This window comes from Chiroxiphia lanceolata, chromosome 28 (assembly GCF_009829145.1).
Source record: "Chiroxiphia lanceolata isolate bChiLan1 chromosome 28, bChiLan1.pri, whole genome shotgun sequence".
Classification (NCBI taxonomy): domain Eukaryota; kingdom Metazoa; phylum Chordata; class Aves; order Passeriformes; family Pipridae; genus Chiroxiphia; species Chiroxiphia lanceolata.
In genome coordinates this window covers 2,203,792-2,220,953 of record NC_045664.1, presented here as the reverse complement: position 1 = coordinate 2,220,953, position 17,162 = coordinate 2,203,792, and the positions used below count along the sequence as shown (strand labels likewise).

General features: G+C 54.4%; 2 protein-coding genes across 4 annotated transcripts; one reads left to right on the top strand and one right to left on the bottom strand.

Moving 5' to 3' along the window:
- The first annotated feature begins 1,259 nt into the window (after positions 1–1,259).
- LOC116799356 (coiled-coil domain-containing protein 81-like) lies at positions 1,260–7,873 on the top strand. Its single transcript, XM_032712427.1, has 9 exons — positions 1,260–1,397; positions 2,317–2,378; positions 3,651–3,804; positions 3,983–4,239; positions 5,013–5,098; positions 5,723–5,847; positions 6,244–6,346; positions 6,508–6,642; positions 7,642–7,873. Exons 1-9 carry the CDS (start codon positions 1,292–1,294, stop codon positions 7,871–7,873), a joined length of 1,260 nt encoding a protein of 419 aa, XP_032568318.1. The 5' UTR covers positions 1,260–1,291.
- Positions 7,874–10,738: 2,865 nt separating this feature from the next.
- Positions 10,739–15,112, bottom strand: LOC116799464. 3 transcript variants are annotated; one of them, XM_032712633.1, is made up of 7 exons: positions 14,818–15,112; positions 14,218–14,328; positions 13,707–13,829; positions 13,400–13,492; positions 13,213–13,311; positions 12,088–12,274; positions 10,739–10,820 (listed from the first exon to the last, which is right to left on the bottom strand). In XM_032712633.1, exons 1-7 carry the CDS (start codon positions 14,963–14,965, stop codon positions 10,757–10,759), a joined length of 825 nt encoding a protein of 274 aa, XP_032568524.1. In that variant the 5' UTR covers positions 14,966–15,112; the 3' UTR covers positions 10,739–10,756. The 3 variants fall into 3 exon arrangements, with proteins under 3 accessions (XP_032568524.1, XP_032568523.1, XP_032568526.1); XM_032712632.1 differs by having other exon boundaries at positions 14,218–14,508; positions 14,818–15,110; XM_032712635.1 differs by lacking the exon at positions 14,218–14,328 and having other exon boundaries at positions 14,818–15,110.
- Positions 15,113–17,162: the final 2,050 nt, after the last annotated feature.

The window sequence follows — 17,162 nt, the reverse complement described above, 5'->3', positions numbered from 1 at the left end:
GTTCTTTGTAACAAGAAGCTTTGATGAATTATATCACTATTTTATCCGTGGCACTGACACTCTCTCCAGCTGCACCATGAAGGACAAACAGTGTGTTTGGAGGTTGCAGGAGCGTCCTCAGCTGTCACCTCAGCCCTGGGGAATTTTCTTTACGTCCCCTGTGCTCTGACCCTGAACAAGCCTTTCCTTTTGCTTCCCTCTCAGACTGCTTTAGTGGTTGCCCTCGTTCTCTTTAATCACTGGGTTTGATGTCCAGTTTATCTTCCCAAGATGCAGCAGCCCTGACTGCATCAGATCCCCTCCTCAATCCTCTGATCACTCCAGACTGGAGGCAGATAAACTATCTCATGTAGCCTTTGACGTCCCCCCAGCAGCAGCTGAATGCCATAAAAGATCCATCATGCTTTCCTTGGTGTCAAAAAGGTTTTGTTATTGAACATTTGGGAGGCTGGAGGTCACTCCAAATCACAATATTGTTCACTTCATAAACCCATTTGATCCTGTCAGCTGATGTTACATGTTCAGGTTGTTCCTGAGGAGTCCCCAGCATTTATCAACTTCTCAGCCTTCAGCCTCTTTGCACCCTGGGCTTTAAGCACTGATTGATTCATTAAATGTCTCCAAAGTCAAGCCATTTATCTTTTCCACTGTATTTTATTGTCTCTGTTCCCCCTGACTTACCAACCTCCAGCACAACACGGAGTTGTGTTCACTGGAAGAATCTGTGCCAACACAGGGTGTATTTTTACAGACAAAAAAGAGGTACCTGCACCTGCTTTTACTGAGTATCCAAAACTGGGGGGTGTCTTATGGGAATTCTGGTGGGTTTTAGCTTGACTGTACTCTATTGCACACCCCATCCCTTGCACAGCCACAAAATTTTCAGCCCAAAGCACAATTCCAAGGTCCAAAGGGTTATTTTTTGATTATTTCTTCAGAGTTTCCCAAGCACAACCCCTTATTTATATAACAAAATCCTCCAAAGCAGGGAGAACAGCATCACTTTTAAACCCCCAAAGGCCACATCTGGGAGACCAACGAGTTAATTTGAGGTCCAAACCCCCACTTTTGGCCTACAAACCCACACTTCAAAATTCCAAGGCTGATGATTTTAAAGTTCAAAGCCCAGAGGGCCCAGAGTATTATTTTTAAGAGTCTGACCAGGGAGGTTGGTGGCACTGTGATGTCACACTGAGTCTGTGACACATGGGGACAGAAAGGGCTGTGGGGTGGTGGCATCTGCACTCTGGAGGACACAATCCACAGGGTGACCACCTCTGGCACTGAGAACATGGCTGTGGCCACTCAGGATCAAACTGGCAACGTGAGCCAGACCAAGATGGACTTTTGGGATGGGATGGAGTCTGTCTTCATGATGCCCAACATCACCCCCACAGGTACAGGCACTGCAGGGGCATCACCAGGACCCACCTTCCCAGCCCTGGGGACAGCAGGACACACACACACCTGGCTATTAAAATTATTAGAAAGGCTGAATTAAGGTGCAAGTGAGGCCAGATGCCAAAGTCAACGATATGGATTTTATTTAACAGTAAACCTGAGGCAGAGAAAGAAAAATAGAAAGAAAAAAGAAAAAGCAGAGGGGAAGAAAGAACAGGACAGAGAGAGATTAAGTAGAAAATATATCACTACTCCAGGGCATCTTGTGGTTCTCTTGATCTTGTGGTCTTCTTGGTGGTGAGGGTCCCACAAAAGAGAGTCCAGTGGATTAAGATCATCAGGAGATGTCCAGGCTCCTTCCTTGGGGGTGGGGGGAAGCTTTGCAGTCTCTTGTGACAGGATCTGGATTTGCTCCATCACTTGGATCTCCTGCAGTCCTCTGGTGGTGGGAAGGCTCAGGAGTGAGTCAGGGGGGTCCTTGATGGTTTGTGACCCTTCTCAGCTGCCTCTCACGTGAATGTCCCGTGTGTGCGTGATCTTCTGGGAGTGGAGTGGTTACTCCTTGGGTTTGGGGTGGAGAGATTTCACCATCACACCCAAACTCTTCTCCTCCACCACCCCATGAGCCTTGTTTGCTTCTCCTCAGGCCTGAGAGAACTGGACAACAGTCTTATCTCAAGTTCTCATCACAGTCCCAATTCCAGCCAGGACGCACACTGGGGAGGGGGTTTTGCTTTGGGGGTCCCAGACTGGCAGTGGCTTCCTTGCAGATTGACAAAAAGGCTTTCCACGACTTTGCCAATGTTTCAGACATTACCAGCACTTCAGTCCATCCCAAAACCCCACAGCCAGGGGGGCTGGAGGGCTGAGAACCAGCAGGAGCAGAGAACAACTTGGCTTTCCCTTGCTTTCCAGAGCGAAGGGCTGTCTGGAGTGCAGTGTCCAGATACGTCCAACGGCAGCTCCTGCAGCACAAGGTGAGACAACACCCCCCTCCTGAGCACCCTCCTGGACAACACCCACCTCCTGAGCACCCTCCTGGACAACATCCACCTCCTGAACACCCTCCTGGACAACACCCACCTCCTGAGAACCCTCCTGGGCAACAGTCACCTCCCGAGCACCCTCCCAGACAACACCCACCTCCTGAGCACCCTCCTGGACAACCCTCACCTCCTGAGCACCCTCCTGGAAAACATCCACCTCCTGAGCACCCTCCTGGACAACCCTCACCTCCTGAGCACCCTCCCGGACAACACCCACCTCCTGAGCACCCTCCTGGACAACATCCACCTCCTAAGCACCCTCCTGGACAACATCCACCTCCTGAGCACCCTCCTGGACAACCCTCACCTCCTGAGCACCCTCCTGGACAACATCCACCTCCTGAGCACCCTTCTGGACAACATCCGCCTCCTGAGCACCCTCCTGGACAAAACTCACCTCCTGAGCACCCTCCTGGACAACATCCACCTTCTGAGCACCCTCCCGGGCAACACTCACCTCCCGAGCACCCTCCCAGACAACATCCACCTCCTGAGCACCCTTTTGGACAACCCCCATCTCCTGAGCACCCTCCTGGACAACATCCACCTTCTGAGAACCCTCCTGGACAATACCCACCTCCTGAGCACCCTCCTGGACAACCCCCACCTCCTGAGCACCCTTTTGGACAACACCCCCCTCCTGAGCACCCTCCTGGACAACCCTCACCTCCTGAGCACCCTCCCAGACAACATCCACCTCCTGAGAACCCTCCTGGACAAAACTCACCTCCTGAGCACCCTCCCAGACAACACCCCCCTCCTGAGCACCCTCCTGGACAACACCCCCCTCCTGAGCACCCTCCTCATCCACCCAGGGAAGTGAGGAGTCCCCGTGGCCCTGGAGCGTGGTCTGCAGTTCCTTTACCCTCCTCAGAAAGCAGGAGACCCCCACCAAAAGTCCCCACGGAGGGACAGATGGGGTTTGTGCAGGGGTGGTGTCACCTCTGGGAGGGGGTGTTGTACCACAGGGCTGATCCTGATCCTTGGAGACCCTGGAGCTGCCTCTGCCCCCGCCCCAGAACAGCTTTTTAGGCAGGGAAGTGAAAAGAGAGGCCTTGGCACCTCCTCCCCAGGGCTGTTCCCGCTGTCCTGGCTCCTGCTTCTGAACAGTGGGAGCTGTCCAAGGTGCCATCCCTGAATGGAACCATTCCCAGCTCTTCCCTCTGACCAGTCCCCACCTTTGGCCTTTCCCTCCTGCTGCAGGGGGTCCGAGTTCCCACCCTTGGCTCCTTCGATGTGGTCCACACAGAGACCCCCGTGGGGGACAGGACTGTGACTCTCCAGAGGCCGATGTTCTACCTGGCCAGGAACCTCGGGGGAGTCTCCAATCTCATGGACAACAACATTGACCTGACTGGTAAGACAGGGAGTGGCTCCCTGCTGGATCACACTCCTGTTCTAGAAGCAAAGGGAGCAGGTCTGACCCCAGGTCTGACCCCAGGGCCTTTCTGGGTGATGGCTGCAACAAACAGCCCTCGGGAAGCGCCTGTGGCCGGATCCTGCAGGAGTTCCTCCCCTCTCCGGTGCTTTTCCAGGGGATAAGCCACTGGAGCCTCTCAAATACGCTGAGGTGGCCGTGGAGGCCTCTGTGTCCCGGAGGAAAGCAGAGAGCTGCATCCTGGGCACCACCTCCCTGCTGTACCACTGCCTGGCCAAGGGCGAGAGCGCCGCCTTCATCCTCAGGGACGTGGGCGTGCTCCTCATCGAGGGCAGGAGGGCACACATGAGGTTCTACCCTGACTTCCTGGAGAAGATGACTGGGAAGAACATCCAGGACAGGGCTACACTCAAGGTGAGCCTTTTGTTTCCCCCCCTGCTTGGGCAGACCCTCAGCACTGCTGCTGGAGGGACCTCCTTGACCTGGCCAGGGGCTCAGACACGGAGAGCTCCTGCTGCCCTGAGCTCCTCCAGTCCTGAGTGCCTGTGGTAGTTTGGACTTAGCTCCTTGCCAAGAGCCCAAGACCACAAGAAAAGGGCTTCCTCCCACTTTTTATGAGCACAGGGGAAGGAAAAAAAAAACTAAAAGACCAAAATAACAGAATCAAAGCAGTATATATATATATATATATATGTATTTACTCTCATATACAGTTACAAAAACTATGTACATATAAGAAAAAGAACCCCAATACCCCCTCCCAAAAAAAAAAAAAAAAGAAAGAAGCAGAAGAACAGATATCCTCAGCCAATAAAGAACTAGCAGAACAAAATCTTAATACCTTCCTTAAGAAAGCAAAGCCCACACCACTGGATCTCTCCTCTCAAATTGGGAAGAAGCAACAGCCTCCCAAAAACTCACAGGCCTGCACTCCCACATGAGAAACCCATCTGCAGAGGGGTTGTCTTGCTTTCTCCAACTCTGCTGGAAGAGATCTGCTTTCCAACTTCTTTCCCTCTTCTATTTACATTTCTGCTTATGTAAAGAGTAGAATGGAATACTGGGATATGGGTACTTCCTTAGTTTCCACCTGGATGCCAGGAAAAGGCCTAAACCAAACCAATACAGCGTGCCCAGCCTTGGGCATGCTGAGGATGTCCTGGCATCTCCACGTTTCCCTGCTGCAGGTTCTCCAGCAGCTGGACCTGGTGGTGTCCCGGGAGGTGCCCGTTGCTTCCCTGGCGTTCACGAGCCGCATCCTCATCTTTCCCGAGTGAGTGTGGAATTCTGGCAGCTTCAGGCTCTGCCTGAGACAACCAGCAGTGGGACAAGAGGGCACAGCCTGGAGCTGCCCCAGGGCAGGTTTAGGTTGGCCATGGGGAAGAAGTTCTTCCCAGAGAGAGGGATCAGCCCTTGGAATGGGCTGCCCAGGGAGGGGGGGAGTCCCCGTCCCTGGAGGGGTTTAAGCAGAGCCTGGATGTGGCATCAGTGCCATGGTGGGGGGGACAAGGTGGGGTTGGGTCACAGGTTGGACTCGATGATCCCAGAGGTCTTTTCCAACCTGGTTGACTCTGTGATCCTGTGGCTCAGCTGCAGTTTGGGGCAGTTTGTCCTCACGAGCAGGGCAGTGCTGCCGTGGGGACGCAGAGCTGCCCCTCTCACCTGGGTCTGACCGGTCATCACTCCCACGAGCAGACCTGAGGGGGCACAGCAAGGATTTTAGGTGACACCTGCTTTCCCATCATGGCTAGGAATTGTTTCCTGGGTGCTCCTGTTTCCCAGGACAGTCCTTAGGGATGGGGCACAGCTGACCTGGGAGAGCAGCCGGTGCCAAACTCTCCTGTGACAGGGGTTGGTGGTGCTGTGGCTCATTCTTGTGCCTCCTCTTTGCCTCCAGGTTTGAACCGGCGAGTCTGCCCCTGTCACTGCTCAGGGACCATCTCAGGGCCTGGAGAGATGTCCCTGGTGGGGACAAAGGGAAGCAAACAAAGAGTTTGCCACCTGTCGGGCGAGGCACGGAAGGTAAAGCAGCTCCCACCTCGCTTCCATAGCCAGGGCAGCTGGCTTCTGGGATCTGATGGGACAATCCCCAGGGATGATTGTCACAAGGGTCTGACTTGTGCCAAAGCTTGGTGCCAGCTCAGCACAGCCTCTTCTCCTCAGCTGGCTCCACAAGAGCCCTGGGGAGGGAGGTGCCCTAGAGGCACATCCCTGGGTACAGCAGGAGGGTGGGGATCTGAAGGCTCTGGGAAGTTCCCTCTGCTTTTGAGAGAGGCTCTGTCACCTCAGGGGTATCACCCAGCTCCCCTGCCCCAAACCAGAGGGGCCCAGGGAGTGCTGGCACTGGGGAGGGTGCCAGGCCTCTGGAGCCATCACAACTGTGCTCTTCTGACAAAGGTCTCTCCTTCCTGATTCCAGGGAGATTTCCTGGCCTGGCTGTGCCCTCTGGCTCCACCACTAAGGCAGACAAGCAGCCCTGGCACGAGGGGGATGAGGAGATGAAGGACAGCTCTGGGGTCAGGTGAGACTGGAGGCTCAGGGCTGCAGCCAGAGCCCCTTCCCAGCACCAACCCCCTGAGGGACCTGCTGGACCCCCCATGGCACAGCCTGGCTCCTCTGCAGCCCCATGGGGACAGCCTGTGCCAGCCCAGGGTCCCAGCTCAGCGGGATTCCTGTGGGCAGGATGTGGCCCCAGACCCCTCCCAGCCTGTTGTGTCCTTCCAGGAAGCTGCCAGTGATCCCAGGGGCTGCTGCTGCTGGAAAAAAGCAGTCTGGGACTGACCAAGCCAAGGGCAAACCCACCCCCAAGGGCCAAGGGTCAAAGCAGAGCCATGGAGAGGAAACAACCACTCAGAGGGGCAGGGCAGGAGGAGATGGAGAAGCAAAAGATCCTCTTGGAAGAGAAGGAGAAAAGAAAGTTCATCTTGGAAGAGGAGCATCAAAAGATTCCCTTGGAAAAGAAGGAGAAAAGAAAGTTCATCTTGGAAGAGAAGGAGCATCAAAAAGTTCCCTTGGAAGAGAAGGAGAAAAGAAAGTTCATCTTGGAAGAGAAGGAGAAAAGAAAGTTCATCTTGGAAGAGAAGGAGCATCAAAGAGTTCCCTTGGAAGAGAAGGAGAAAAGAAAATTCATCTTGGAAGAGGAACATCAAAGGATTCTCTTGGAAAAGAAGGAGAAAAGAAAGTTCATCTTGGAAAAGAAGGAGAAAAGAAAGTTAATCTTGGAAGAGAAGGAGCATCAAAAGATTTTCTTGGAAGAGAAGGAGAAAAGAAAGTTAATCTTGGAAGAGAAGGAACATCAAAAGATTCCCTTGGAAGAGAAGGAGAAAAGGAAGATCTTCCTGAAAGAGAAGGAGAAAAGGAAGATGATCTTCCTGGAAAAGATGGAGAAAAGAAAGATCTTCCTGAAAAAGAAGGAGAAAAGGAAGATCTTCCTGGAAAAGAAGGAGAAAAGAAAGTTTCTCCTGGAGGAAAAAGAGAAAAGAAAGTTCATCTTGGAAAAGAAGGAGTATCAAAAGATTCTCTTGGAAAAGAAGGAGAAAAGAAAGTTCGTCCCAGAAAAGAAGGAGAAAAGAGAGTTTCTCCTGGAAGAAAAGGAGAAAAGAAAGTTTATTCTGGAAGAAAAGGAGAAAAGAATGTTTCTCCTGGAAGAAGAAGAGAAAAGAAAGCTCGTTTCAGAAGAGGAGTGAAATATCCCCTCGGAAGAGAAGGAGAAAAGAAACTTCTTCCCAGAAGAGAAGAAGAGAGGAAAGTTGCTCTTGGAAGGGTGTCCCTGCCATGGAATGTCCAGGCCTGGGAGCCTGAGGGTTCCACCTCCAGGGTCTCTGTCGTGCTGGCACCAGGCCCTGAGCCAGCACAGGGACTCAGACCACGGCCTGAGGCCTTCTGGTCGGTGCTGAAGGAGCCCCAGAAGAGCATTTTGGCGGGATACAGGTTCGAGCCCTCCCTGTTTGTGCCCCCCCTGCTCCCTGAGGGGCCCCCAGCCCTGAGGTCCCCCGTGCTGAAGAAGACAGAGGTGGTGGCCAGGGGGCTGTGGCCGTGGATGGAGTGACAGGGCCGGGCTGGGCAGCACCTGAGGTGGCAGAACTGGGACGTGACTGGAGGTGGTGCCATTCCAGAGGCTGTTCCCTGCTGGGAATGCAAAGTCAGAGGGGGGATCTCCAGGGATCCCTCGGCTCTAATGGATTTTGGGGTCAAGGTGTCCTGTTCTGAAGCCATCTGGGGGGCTGGAGGGCACAGCCAGGACTCTGTCCTGGAGCAGGGAGCCTCCCATGGTGTGAGATTCCCAAAGGAACCCAAAGCCCAGCCCCAGTGCTGCTGCTGGCAGGGGTGAGACCATGCAAGGAAGAACAGAGCGGGTTGGGTTTGGTTTGAGACTTGGCAAAAAGCTGAATTGACTATAATTGACCAATTGAACCTCTTTTGGAGAACCCAAAGGCTTCTTTAGAGAGTGTAAAGGCTCACTGTTGAGCCCAAATCCAGGTCAGGAGCTGATCCTCCTCTTTAGGATTCATGTTCTGCCATTTGGAGAGCTCAAAGCTTCTTCTGAGCCTCCAGCAGTGTCTGCCCAGCAGCCTGTGAGGGGTCATTGGACCAGGGCAGAGCTTTAAGGAGGCAGGTGACTGATATGGGACCAACCCATCCAACCCTGAGGCTTTCCATGTTGAAAATTTCCTGTTGGAAAGTGTCCCAGGGGATACTCGATATTTGACATAAACACCTGGAAATGTGAGGCTGCAGGATGCCCTTCCTTTGATCCCAGTGGCTGTGGGGTCACTCAGAGACAGATCTGAGTGAAACCTGGAGCTGATGATCAGAGAATTCAGAATCCTTGGAAGAGACAAAGCTGCAGCTTAAATATTCCTCGTGACTGGATCCCTGGAGTGGACAGCCCGTGGATTGTGGGGAATGAACTGGAATCACCATTTTACTGACTCAACCCCCCCTGAAACCCAGCTCAGAGGGGGTGAAGATGAGCATGTGGTGAAACAGAGAAGCCCCCAGAAGGGGCAGAGAGAAAAGAAGAGACAGAAGCCCCCAGACCCTAAAAATTCTGCCCAGGAATTTCTTTATTCTTATGAGATATCAGCTTGTGCTAATAGGTATAATCATTGATTGTGTTAATAAACCTCTAAAAAGGGGATGAGAGCTCAGTGTTGAACATTTTTTTGACCAAAGCTGAGTCAGTTTGAAGCAGCATCTGGACTGGGTTTGGATATAATCCCGTGTCCTGTGGATATCAGGAGCATGGACATTATCCTGGCTCATTTAATGTGCTCCAGTGCATCCATGTCACTGCTCTGCAGAACCCCCAGCATTGCTGAAGTGCTCTGTTAGAGAAGAGTTGTGATCCTTCAGCTTTTAAAATCCCTTTGGATCCCTGCAGAGGTGGAAAGCAGGTGCAGCACTGGAGTTGTGCTCACTGTCCCCCCCCACACAGTCCCAACACCCCCCGGGAGCCCCCAGTTTGTAAAGACACAATTCCAACCCTCTCCAGCTGTTTGGAGGGAAAATCTGGAAGAACCTTCCCAGGATGAGGGGATTTCAAGGATCCCTCTTCCAGCAGGCTGGAGGTGAGCTCTGGGATTGCCCTGGGCAGGTAGTTCTGCTTCCCAACCACCACCCTGGGGAGGCTTTTATTAGAGGAAAACCCCAAAATTAACAAATACCACCCACTGCTCTATTGCACAGCTCATCCCTTGCACAACCCATCCCTTGCACACCTGCAATACCAACTTCTGCTCCTTCAGCCCCTTTGCACACTGATCTTTAAGCACTGATTGATTCATTAAATGTCTCCAAAGTTAAATCAGTTTAAGCACTGATTGATTCATTAAATGCCTCCAAAGTCAAGCCATGGATCTTTTCCACTGTATTTCATTGTCTCTTCTCCCTGCCTTACAAACCTCCAGCACAGCCCTGAGTTCTGTTCACTGGAAGAATCTGTGTCAATCCAGGGTGTATTTTTACACATGAGAAAGAGGCACCTGCTTTTAGGCAGTATTTCAAGTTGCAGTGTGTCTTATGGGAATTCTAGTGGGTTTTTTTTTTTTTGGCTTTTAGAGTAGCATTTATTTGCAGTTCAGATGTTCACCCAGTTCTGTTATTCAGCCCTGGTTTTGTTAGGTTTCACATTTTTAACCCAGTTATGTATATTTAGGTAGGTAACGTGTCAGGAAGGAGAATATATGAATACACACAATTTCTGCTGGTAAAAATCAGCAAAAATGCTCAAAGCTTTGAAAACCAACTTCTCCTGCCACTGCCTACCCACCATCTCGGAATCATGGAATGGTTTGGGTTGGAAGGGACCTCAAAGCTCATCCAGTGCCACCCCCTGCCATGGGCAGGGACACCTTCCACCGTCCCAGGTTGCTCCAAGCCCTGTCCAACCTGGCCTTGGACACTTCCAGGGATGCAGGAGCAGCCACAGCTTCTCTGGGCAACCTGTGCCAGGGCCTCCCCACCCTCCCCCTAAAACATTTCTGCCTTGTGTCCCATCTGCCCCTGCCCTCTGGCAGTGGGAAACCCTCCCCCTGGGCCTGGCACGGCAGAGCCTGGGAAAAAACTCTCTAAACCTTTCCCAGAAACCCTTTATGTGCTGAAAGGGCTCCTGGAGCCTTCTCTCCTCCAGGCTGGACACCCCCAGCTCTCTTGGGGTTTCTGCACGGGGCAGTTGGATCATTTTGGAGCCTCTTCTGGGCCTGGTCTAACAGAGCTGGGTCTTGCCTGTGCTGGGAGCCCCTGAGCTGGATGTGGCTCCAGACAGAGTGTCTGGAGAATGGAGCAGGGGGCAAGAATTCCTTCCCATCCACAACTTCCACCCAGACAATTATGCTGCTTCTGTTCATTTTATTCTTATTCTTTTTATTCTTCTTCTTATCGTTATTATTATTATTTTTTTATTATTATTCTCTTTACTATTATTCTACTGCTAAATCTCCACCTCCTCCCGGCTGCCCAGGGGCCGGAATCGGGCTCTCCAAGTTGCCAGGTGCCTGTGGAGAGAGGGAGCTGCTGGAGCCCTGCCAAGGCCTGGCTGTGGGGAGGGTGTGAGGGTGCAGAGCAGCTCTGGGCACACCATGGGATGTGGGCACCCCTGGGATGTGGGCACCCTGTGGGATGTGGGCACCCCGTGGGATGTGGACACCCCGTGGGATATGGGGCACCCCGTGGGATATGTGCACCCTGTGGGATGTGGGCACCCTGTGGGATGGGGATACCCTGTGGGATGTGGGCATCCCCTGGGATGTGGGCACCCTTGGGATGTGAGCATCCCATAGCATGTGGTCACCCTGTGGGATGTGGGCACCCTGTGGGATGTGAGCACTCTGTGGGATGTGGACACCCCGTGGCATGTGGGCAACCTTGGGATGTGGACACCCTGTGGGATGTGAGCATCCCTGGAATGTGGACACCCCGTGAGATGTGGACACCTCGTGGGATGTGGGCACCCTGTGGGATGTGGGCACCCTTGGGATGTGGGCACCCTTGGAATGTGGGCACCCTGTGGGATACGGGCACCCTTGGGATGTGGGCACCCCTGGGATGTGGGCACCTCATGGGATGTGGACACCCCTGGGATGTGGGCATCCTGTGAGATGTAGGCACCCTGTGGGATGTGGATACCCTGTGGGATGTGGGCATCCCCTGGGATGTGGGCACCCTTGGGATGTGGACACCCTGGGGGATATGGGCACCCTTGGAATGTGGGCACCCTGTGGGATGTGAGCATCCCATGGGATGTGGGCACCCTGTGGAATGTGGGCACCCTGTGGGATGTGGGCACCCTGTGGGATGTGGGTACCCTTGGGATGTGGGCACCCTGTGGGATGTGGGCACCCTGTGGGATGTGGACACCCCGTGGGATGTAGGCACTCCTGGGATGTGGGCATTCCGTGGGATGTGGGCACCCTGTGGGATGTGGACACCCTGTGGGATATGGGCACGCCATGGAATGTGGACACCTCGTGGGATATGGGCACCCTTGGGATGTGGACACCCTGTGGGATGTGGACACCCTGTGGGATATGGGCACCCTGTAGGATGTGGGCATCTGGCTGCACAGGGGAGCTGTGGGCACAGAGAGCTCTGGGCAGAACACAGGGCATCAGCTCCCAGCACGAATCTGAGTTTGGGCAGTGACCAGCTGGGCACCCAGAGCTGCACAGCTCGAGACACCCCACGGCTGGCACAGCCACCCAAGACTTGTTTGGCAACCCCTGCCCCCCCCAGCACATCCTTTGCCCCCCACCCCTCCCTCACCCTTGGATGTCCTTTGCCCAGGCAGGGACCACCAGGCAGAGGAAGAGCACAGTGAGCACCCCGGCCACGGCCACCAGGCAGTTGCTGAGAAGGACCTTCCTGCTGGTCTCAGCATCCACTGCTCCTCTGTGTGCCCTGCCAGCCACAGCCTTTGGCTTGGTCCTGCCCAGTCTCCTCTTGTCCACACCTGGAGGAACAACTGTGCCCGTCAGTGTGTCCTGCTCACCCCTGGCAATCCCATGGCAGGGCTGACACTGCCAGGAAATGTCCTTTCCCACTCTGTTGCCACCTCTGAAGGAGGGACTATCCTAGGGGGAAAATGTTTCCGTGGCTGCAGTGGAAGCCAAGGGAGCTCCCAAAGGCCTTGCAAGTCCGTGTTCTCTGAGCCTCAATCTCTCCTCTCAGCCTCGCTCACACTCTGCAGGGGCCACAATCCACTCCTCCCAGTGTCTGCCCTCGCTCCCTGTTCCTGGGCATCCTTCACATTTGCCCACAATCCCTCCTGTGCTCTCTTACCTCCCCTTTCCAGGCTTGGCTGGTGCTGCCTGGATGGAGATCTCTGACCCTGGGGGACACACTGTGCCCCTGCACAGGACTCAGGGGGCCACACAGAGCACATGGTTTCCCTTTCTGCAGCACAAGCAGTGCTTGCCTGCCCCCAATTTTCTGGCCTTGTCTCTCCAGGCTGTGGCCCCTGGTAGGGCTGCTCACTGCTTGGATAGTTTGGGAAACATTCCCCTAGCCTGGCATGGGGAGTTGCTGGCACTGCCAAGAGTCAGGGAAGGGTAAAGCTTCAGCGTGGCTCAGGTACAGAGGCTGCAGGAGGATGGTGCAGGGTCCCCCTGCACTCCCTCAGATCCCAGGAGGGATCCCTTCTGTTGTGCCAGGGCCTCCAGGGCCTCCTGGCATGCTCTGGGATGCAGGTGCTGTGGGAGGGATGTTCCAGGATCCAGAGTCACATTTCCATCATCTGCTGAGCGGGGTCCCAAGAGGGCAAAGCTGTGAAATCCCTGGGAACAGGGTGTGGGGGGCAGGGAGCATCTCCCACATCCCCAGAGGGTCCCAGAGCGTGTCCCTGGCATGGCCACATCCTCCCCCCTCGGGTAGCCAAGGGACAGCGATTACCTGACCCTCCTGTTGGCTGAGCAGCCCTTGGCTTTTCCCCAGGGAATGACACCTCCTGATGGCCTTCCTGAGGTACCTCCACAGTCTCGAGCTCCACAACTTCAGAGAGAAAGTGCATCAGTTCAGTTCCAAGTCCCTGTTTCTCAGTGGGATCCCAAGCCCAGCTCCCAGCTCCACCCCTACCCACCATCAGGCATCTCCTTCAGGGCACCCAGGACCTCAGTCAGCGTTTCCTCCAACTGCCAGTAAATGTCTCCAGGTTCAGTTCCGTTCTTTGGACCTTAATAGAAAGAATAAAAAATTTCTGCCACAGCAAACTGTGGAAGCAGCGCCTGGGCTGTGCTGTCAGTCAGGACTGAGACTGGGAAAGCTCTCCCTGTGCCCACAGCTGACACCAGAGCCCCACAGGGAGCTGTTGTCACACCCTGGGGCACCCCCTGTGCTGCTTGAACCCCAGAACAGGGAGCAGGACAGGCAGGGCTGGGTTCTCTCACCTGCAGGAGATGCCTCGCTCACAGTTGGGCTCTGAGCTGGCAGTTCCCAGAGGGAGGACGTATCCATGTGACCTCCAGGAGAGCCAGATCCAGAACCTTCATCTCCACTGCCTCCAGACACGTCTGTGAACATAACAGAGATGCTCAACTGGAATATTTCCATGTAGTTCCCCGGATGTGACAGCAGTGACTGTTGTTCAGGCATGGATGGCTCCATGGCACTGCCTGTCCTGTTGTTCAGCCATGGATGGCTCCATGGCACTGCCTGTCCTGCTGTTCAGGCATGGATGGTTCCATTGTACTGCCTGTCCCTCCCCCTCTGGAGCCCCGGGTGTGGGTCAGGACTGACCAGTGACCCCTGTGGTGTCAGGGGAGCTCCAGTGCAGGGTCCAGCTGACACCAGAGCCCCACGGGGAGCTGTTGTCACACCCTGTGGCACCCCCTGTGCTGCCTGAATCCCAGAACAGGGAGGGGATCGTGGAGCAGGACAGGCAGGGCTGGGTTCTCTCACCTGCAGGAGATACCTTGCTCACAGTTGGGCTCTGAGCTGGCAGTTCCCAGAGGGAGGACGTATCCATGTGACCTCCAGGAGAGCCAGATCCAGAACCTTCATCTCCATTGCCTCCAGACACGTTTGGGAACAGAACAGAGATGCTCAACTGAACTATTTCCTCGTAGTTCCCTGGATCTGACTGTTGTTTGGACATGGAATGGCTCCTTGACACTGTCTGTCCCTCTCTCTCTGGAGCACCGTGTGGGAAGGTGCCTGAGCCATCATGATCCAAACTGAGCAGTGCAGGAGCTGTCAGGAGAAAGAGTTTCTGCAGCTCACACCAGCCCTGAACTCAGCCCCAATCCCGCAGGTGTTGCAGTGACCCTTGGAAGCAGCTCGGGGTCAGGGAATCTGTGTATCCCAGTGCCCTGGGGCCACCCCTGAGCCCCACCTGTTCCCTCTCTGCTCTGCTGCACGACTGCCCAAAAAATGATTGTTAAATTTCATATCAACAGAAGATTGGGACCGAAACGTTCAAGGGACGACCTGCAGGACCTGACAGGACCTGTGGGATCCGTGGGGGCCGTGCTGGGTACGGGTCCTTCCCTGCCCACCTACCTGCTCCCAACGGCCCTGGCTTATCCACGTGGCCCCTCGTGGTGATGTGGGCATACAGGGCCACCAGCACTGCCAGGGCTGCAAAGGCTGCCAGGGCTTTCAGCCCCACCAGGAGGACGCGGCCGACGGGGGCCCGTCGCCCCTGCATCGTCACTGCTGCCACTGCAGGTGCCACCAGAGCCTCCAGTGCCACTGCTGCGGCGGTGCCACTGCTGGAGTGGTGCCCACAGCACCTTCCCCACGCTGGAAACCACAGCCTGGCTTTGTGACCTCCTGGGGGGTTCCACGGCCAACGTTCTGCTGCCTCCGGGGGAGCCTCCAACGTTCCACGGGCACGGCCCTGCCCAGCACAGCCCAGGCTCTGGGGAGCTGCTCCAGGAAACTCTGCACGGAGCTCCCGGGACTCCACCTCTGCCCAGGGCAAACCCTGGAGGTGTTGGGTGGCTGCCAGCACGGCCCCAGCCCTGGGAGATGGTGCAGGGCCTTGATTTGGAGCCGTGTGAGGACACTGAGGGCACTTGGTGTGTTCAGCTGGAGCAGAGGAGACTGAGGGGAGACCTCAGTGCAGTTCCAATTCCTGGGCAGGGGCAGAGGAGGGGCAGGGACTGAGCTCTGCTCTGGGGGACCAGGGACAGCACCCAGGAATGGCTGGAGCTGTGCCAGGGCAGGGTCAGGTTGGATCCCAGGACAAGATTCTTCCCCCAGAGGGTGGTTGGGCACTGCCCAGGCTCCCCAGGGCAGTGGGCACAGCCCCAAGGCTGCCAGAGCTCCAGGAGGGTTTGGCTGATCCTCTGGGGCACAGGGGGGGACTCTTGGGGCTGGGCCTGTGCAGGGCTGAGGGTTGGACTGATGGTCCTTGTGGGTCCCTCCCAGCTCAACACATTCTGTAACATGGACTAAACACCTCCTGGAGCTCCCTCAGGGGAGTCCTGGGCTGGCACCTGGGAACTCCTCTGTGTCCAGAGGAGGTGAAGCTGCAGATGCTTGGCAGGAGTCCTTGGCAGCTTCCAGGCCCAGAATTTCCTTCCATTGCTGTGGAAATGCTGGTTCTCCTGGCTGAAAAAGCTCTTGGAAAACTTCCCTGTCAGATTTACCACATTGGCTCACTATACCAGAGACCAGAGAAGGTGATTTTGCATTGAACATTATTAAAATATTAACATGTTATTAAATATTAACGTGTTTACACAGCAGTGTCAGCCTACAGTTGTGCACAACCCTGGAGTATTCCTTAACTGCTGCCTGGTTTTCCTAAGCAGGATTCCAGCCTTTCTTATGGTTTCTCCCAGCACAGATGCAGTTGGTGACTGGAATGCTCCCAGCCTGTTTTAGGGCTCTGTCAAAGTTCCTTCAAGCAACACTGCAGATGTTTGAGCAATTTTGTGCTGAAACAAAGCCACAGCCCTCTGAGGGCACTGCTCCTGTCCCAGCTGGGCAGAGAGGATCCAGGAGAGGTGCTGCCAGCCCTGGCACAGCTCAGCTGCCAAGATGGGCCTGGCTTTTAGAAAAAATCTCTGAGTAGGTACCTAATCCTCTCTGGGATCTGCTTGAGGGAAGGTTTTGGCAAAAAAAGCCACATGGAACTGTCTGGTTTCATGTTAATCCTCAAACCTGTCTATGTTCAGTGGTGAACCTCAAGTCCTGTTCTGGAGTGACACAGATGGGGCACAAGGCTTGATCAAACATGTGATTACACCCTGAAACTTGTGGCAAATATCAGCTGGAAGGCACCAAAAATGAAGCTTTAGGTTGCACAGCACCCCTGGTTTTCCTGCAGGGCAGATCTCAAAGGGAAGCTCAGAGTTCCAAAGGCCAACTGCTCATCTAAACTCCCAGAGAATTGTCACCACAGGGAAACTCTGCTGGGCAGAATCACCCAATGTAGCCTAAAGAGCTAATCAATTCAATTAAATGAATCTCACTCTGCCTGCAGGAGATGAGGAGCAATCTCATCAATGTTTCTAGTGGAAGGGGGGGGTGGTACCTTTTAAATTGAGGGTGTGGAGAGGAAGCTCCATCTCTTGGCAGCGGGGCTTGGTGAGAGCCAAAGCTCGTGCTGTGACTCCAATATACAGGTAGGGTTTGATCCTGAGAAAATACTCATTATGCAAATTATATTTGCTCTAATCTGACTTTGCAGTAGTGCTGCCCTTGACCATCACCTCTGAACCTTTCTCTCTGAGTTCAGGATTATATTAAGGACAGCTGGGGGCAGCACAGAACCAAAGATCTGTCCCTGCTGCTCACGTTCATCTGCCTTTGGTCAGCGTGGAAGGATTTAGTCATTCAGTGAGAAAAAGAATTAATCACTTTGATAAAATCCAAGTTGTTTGCATGGACTTGCT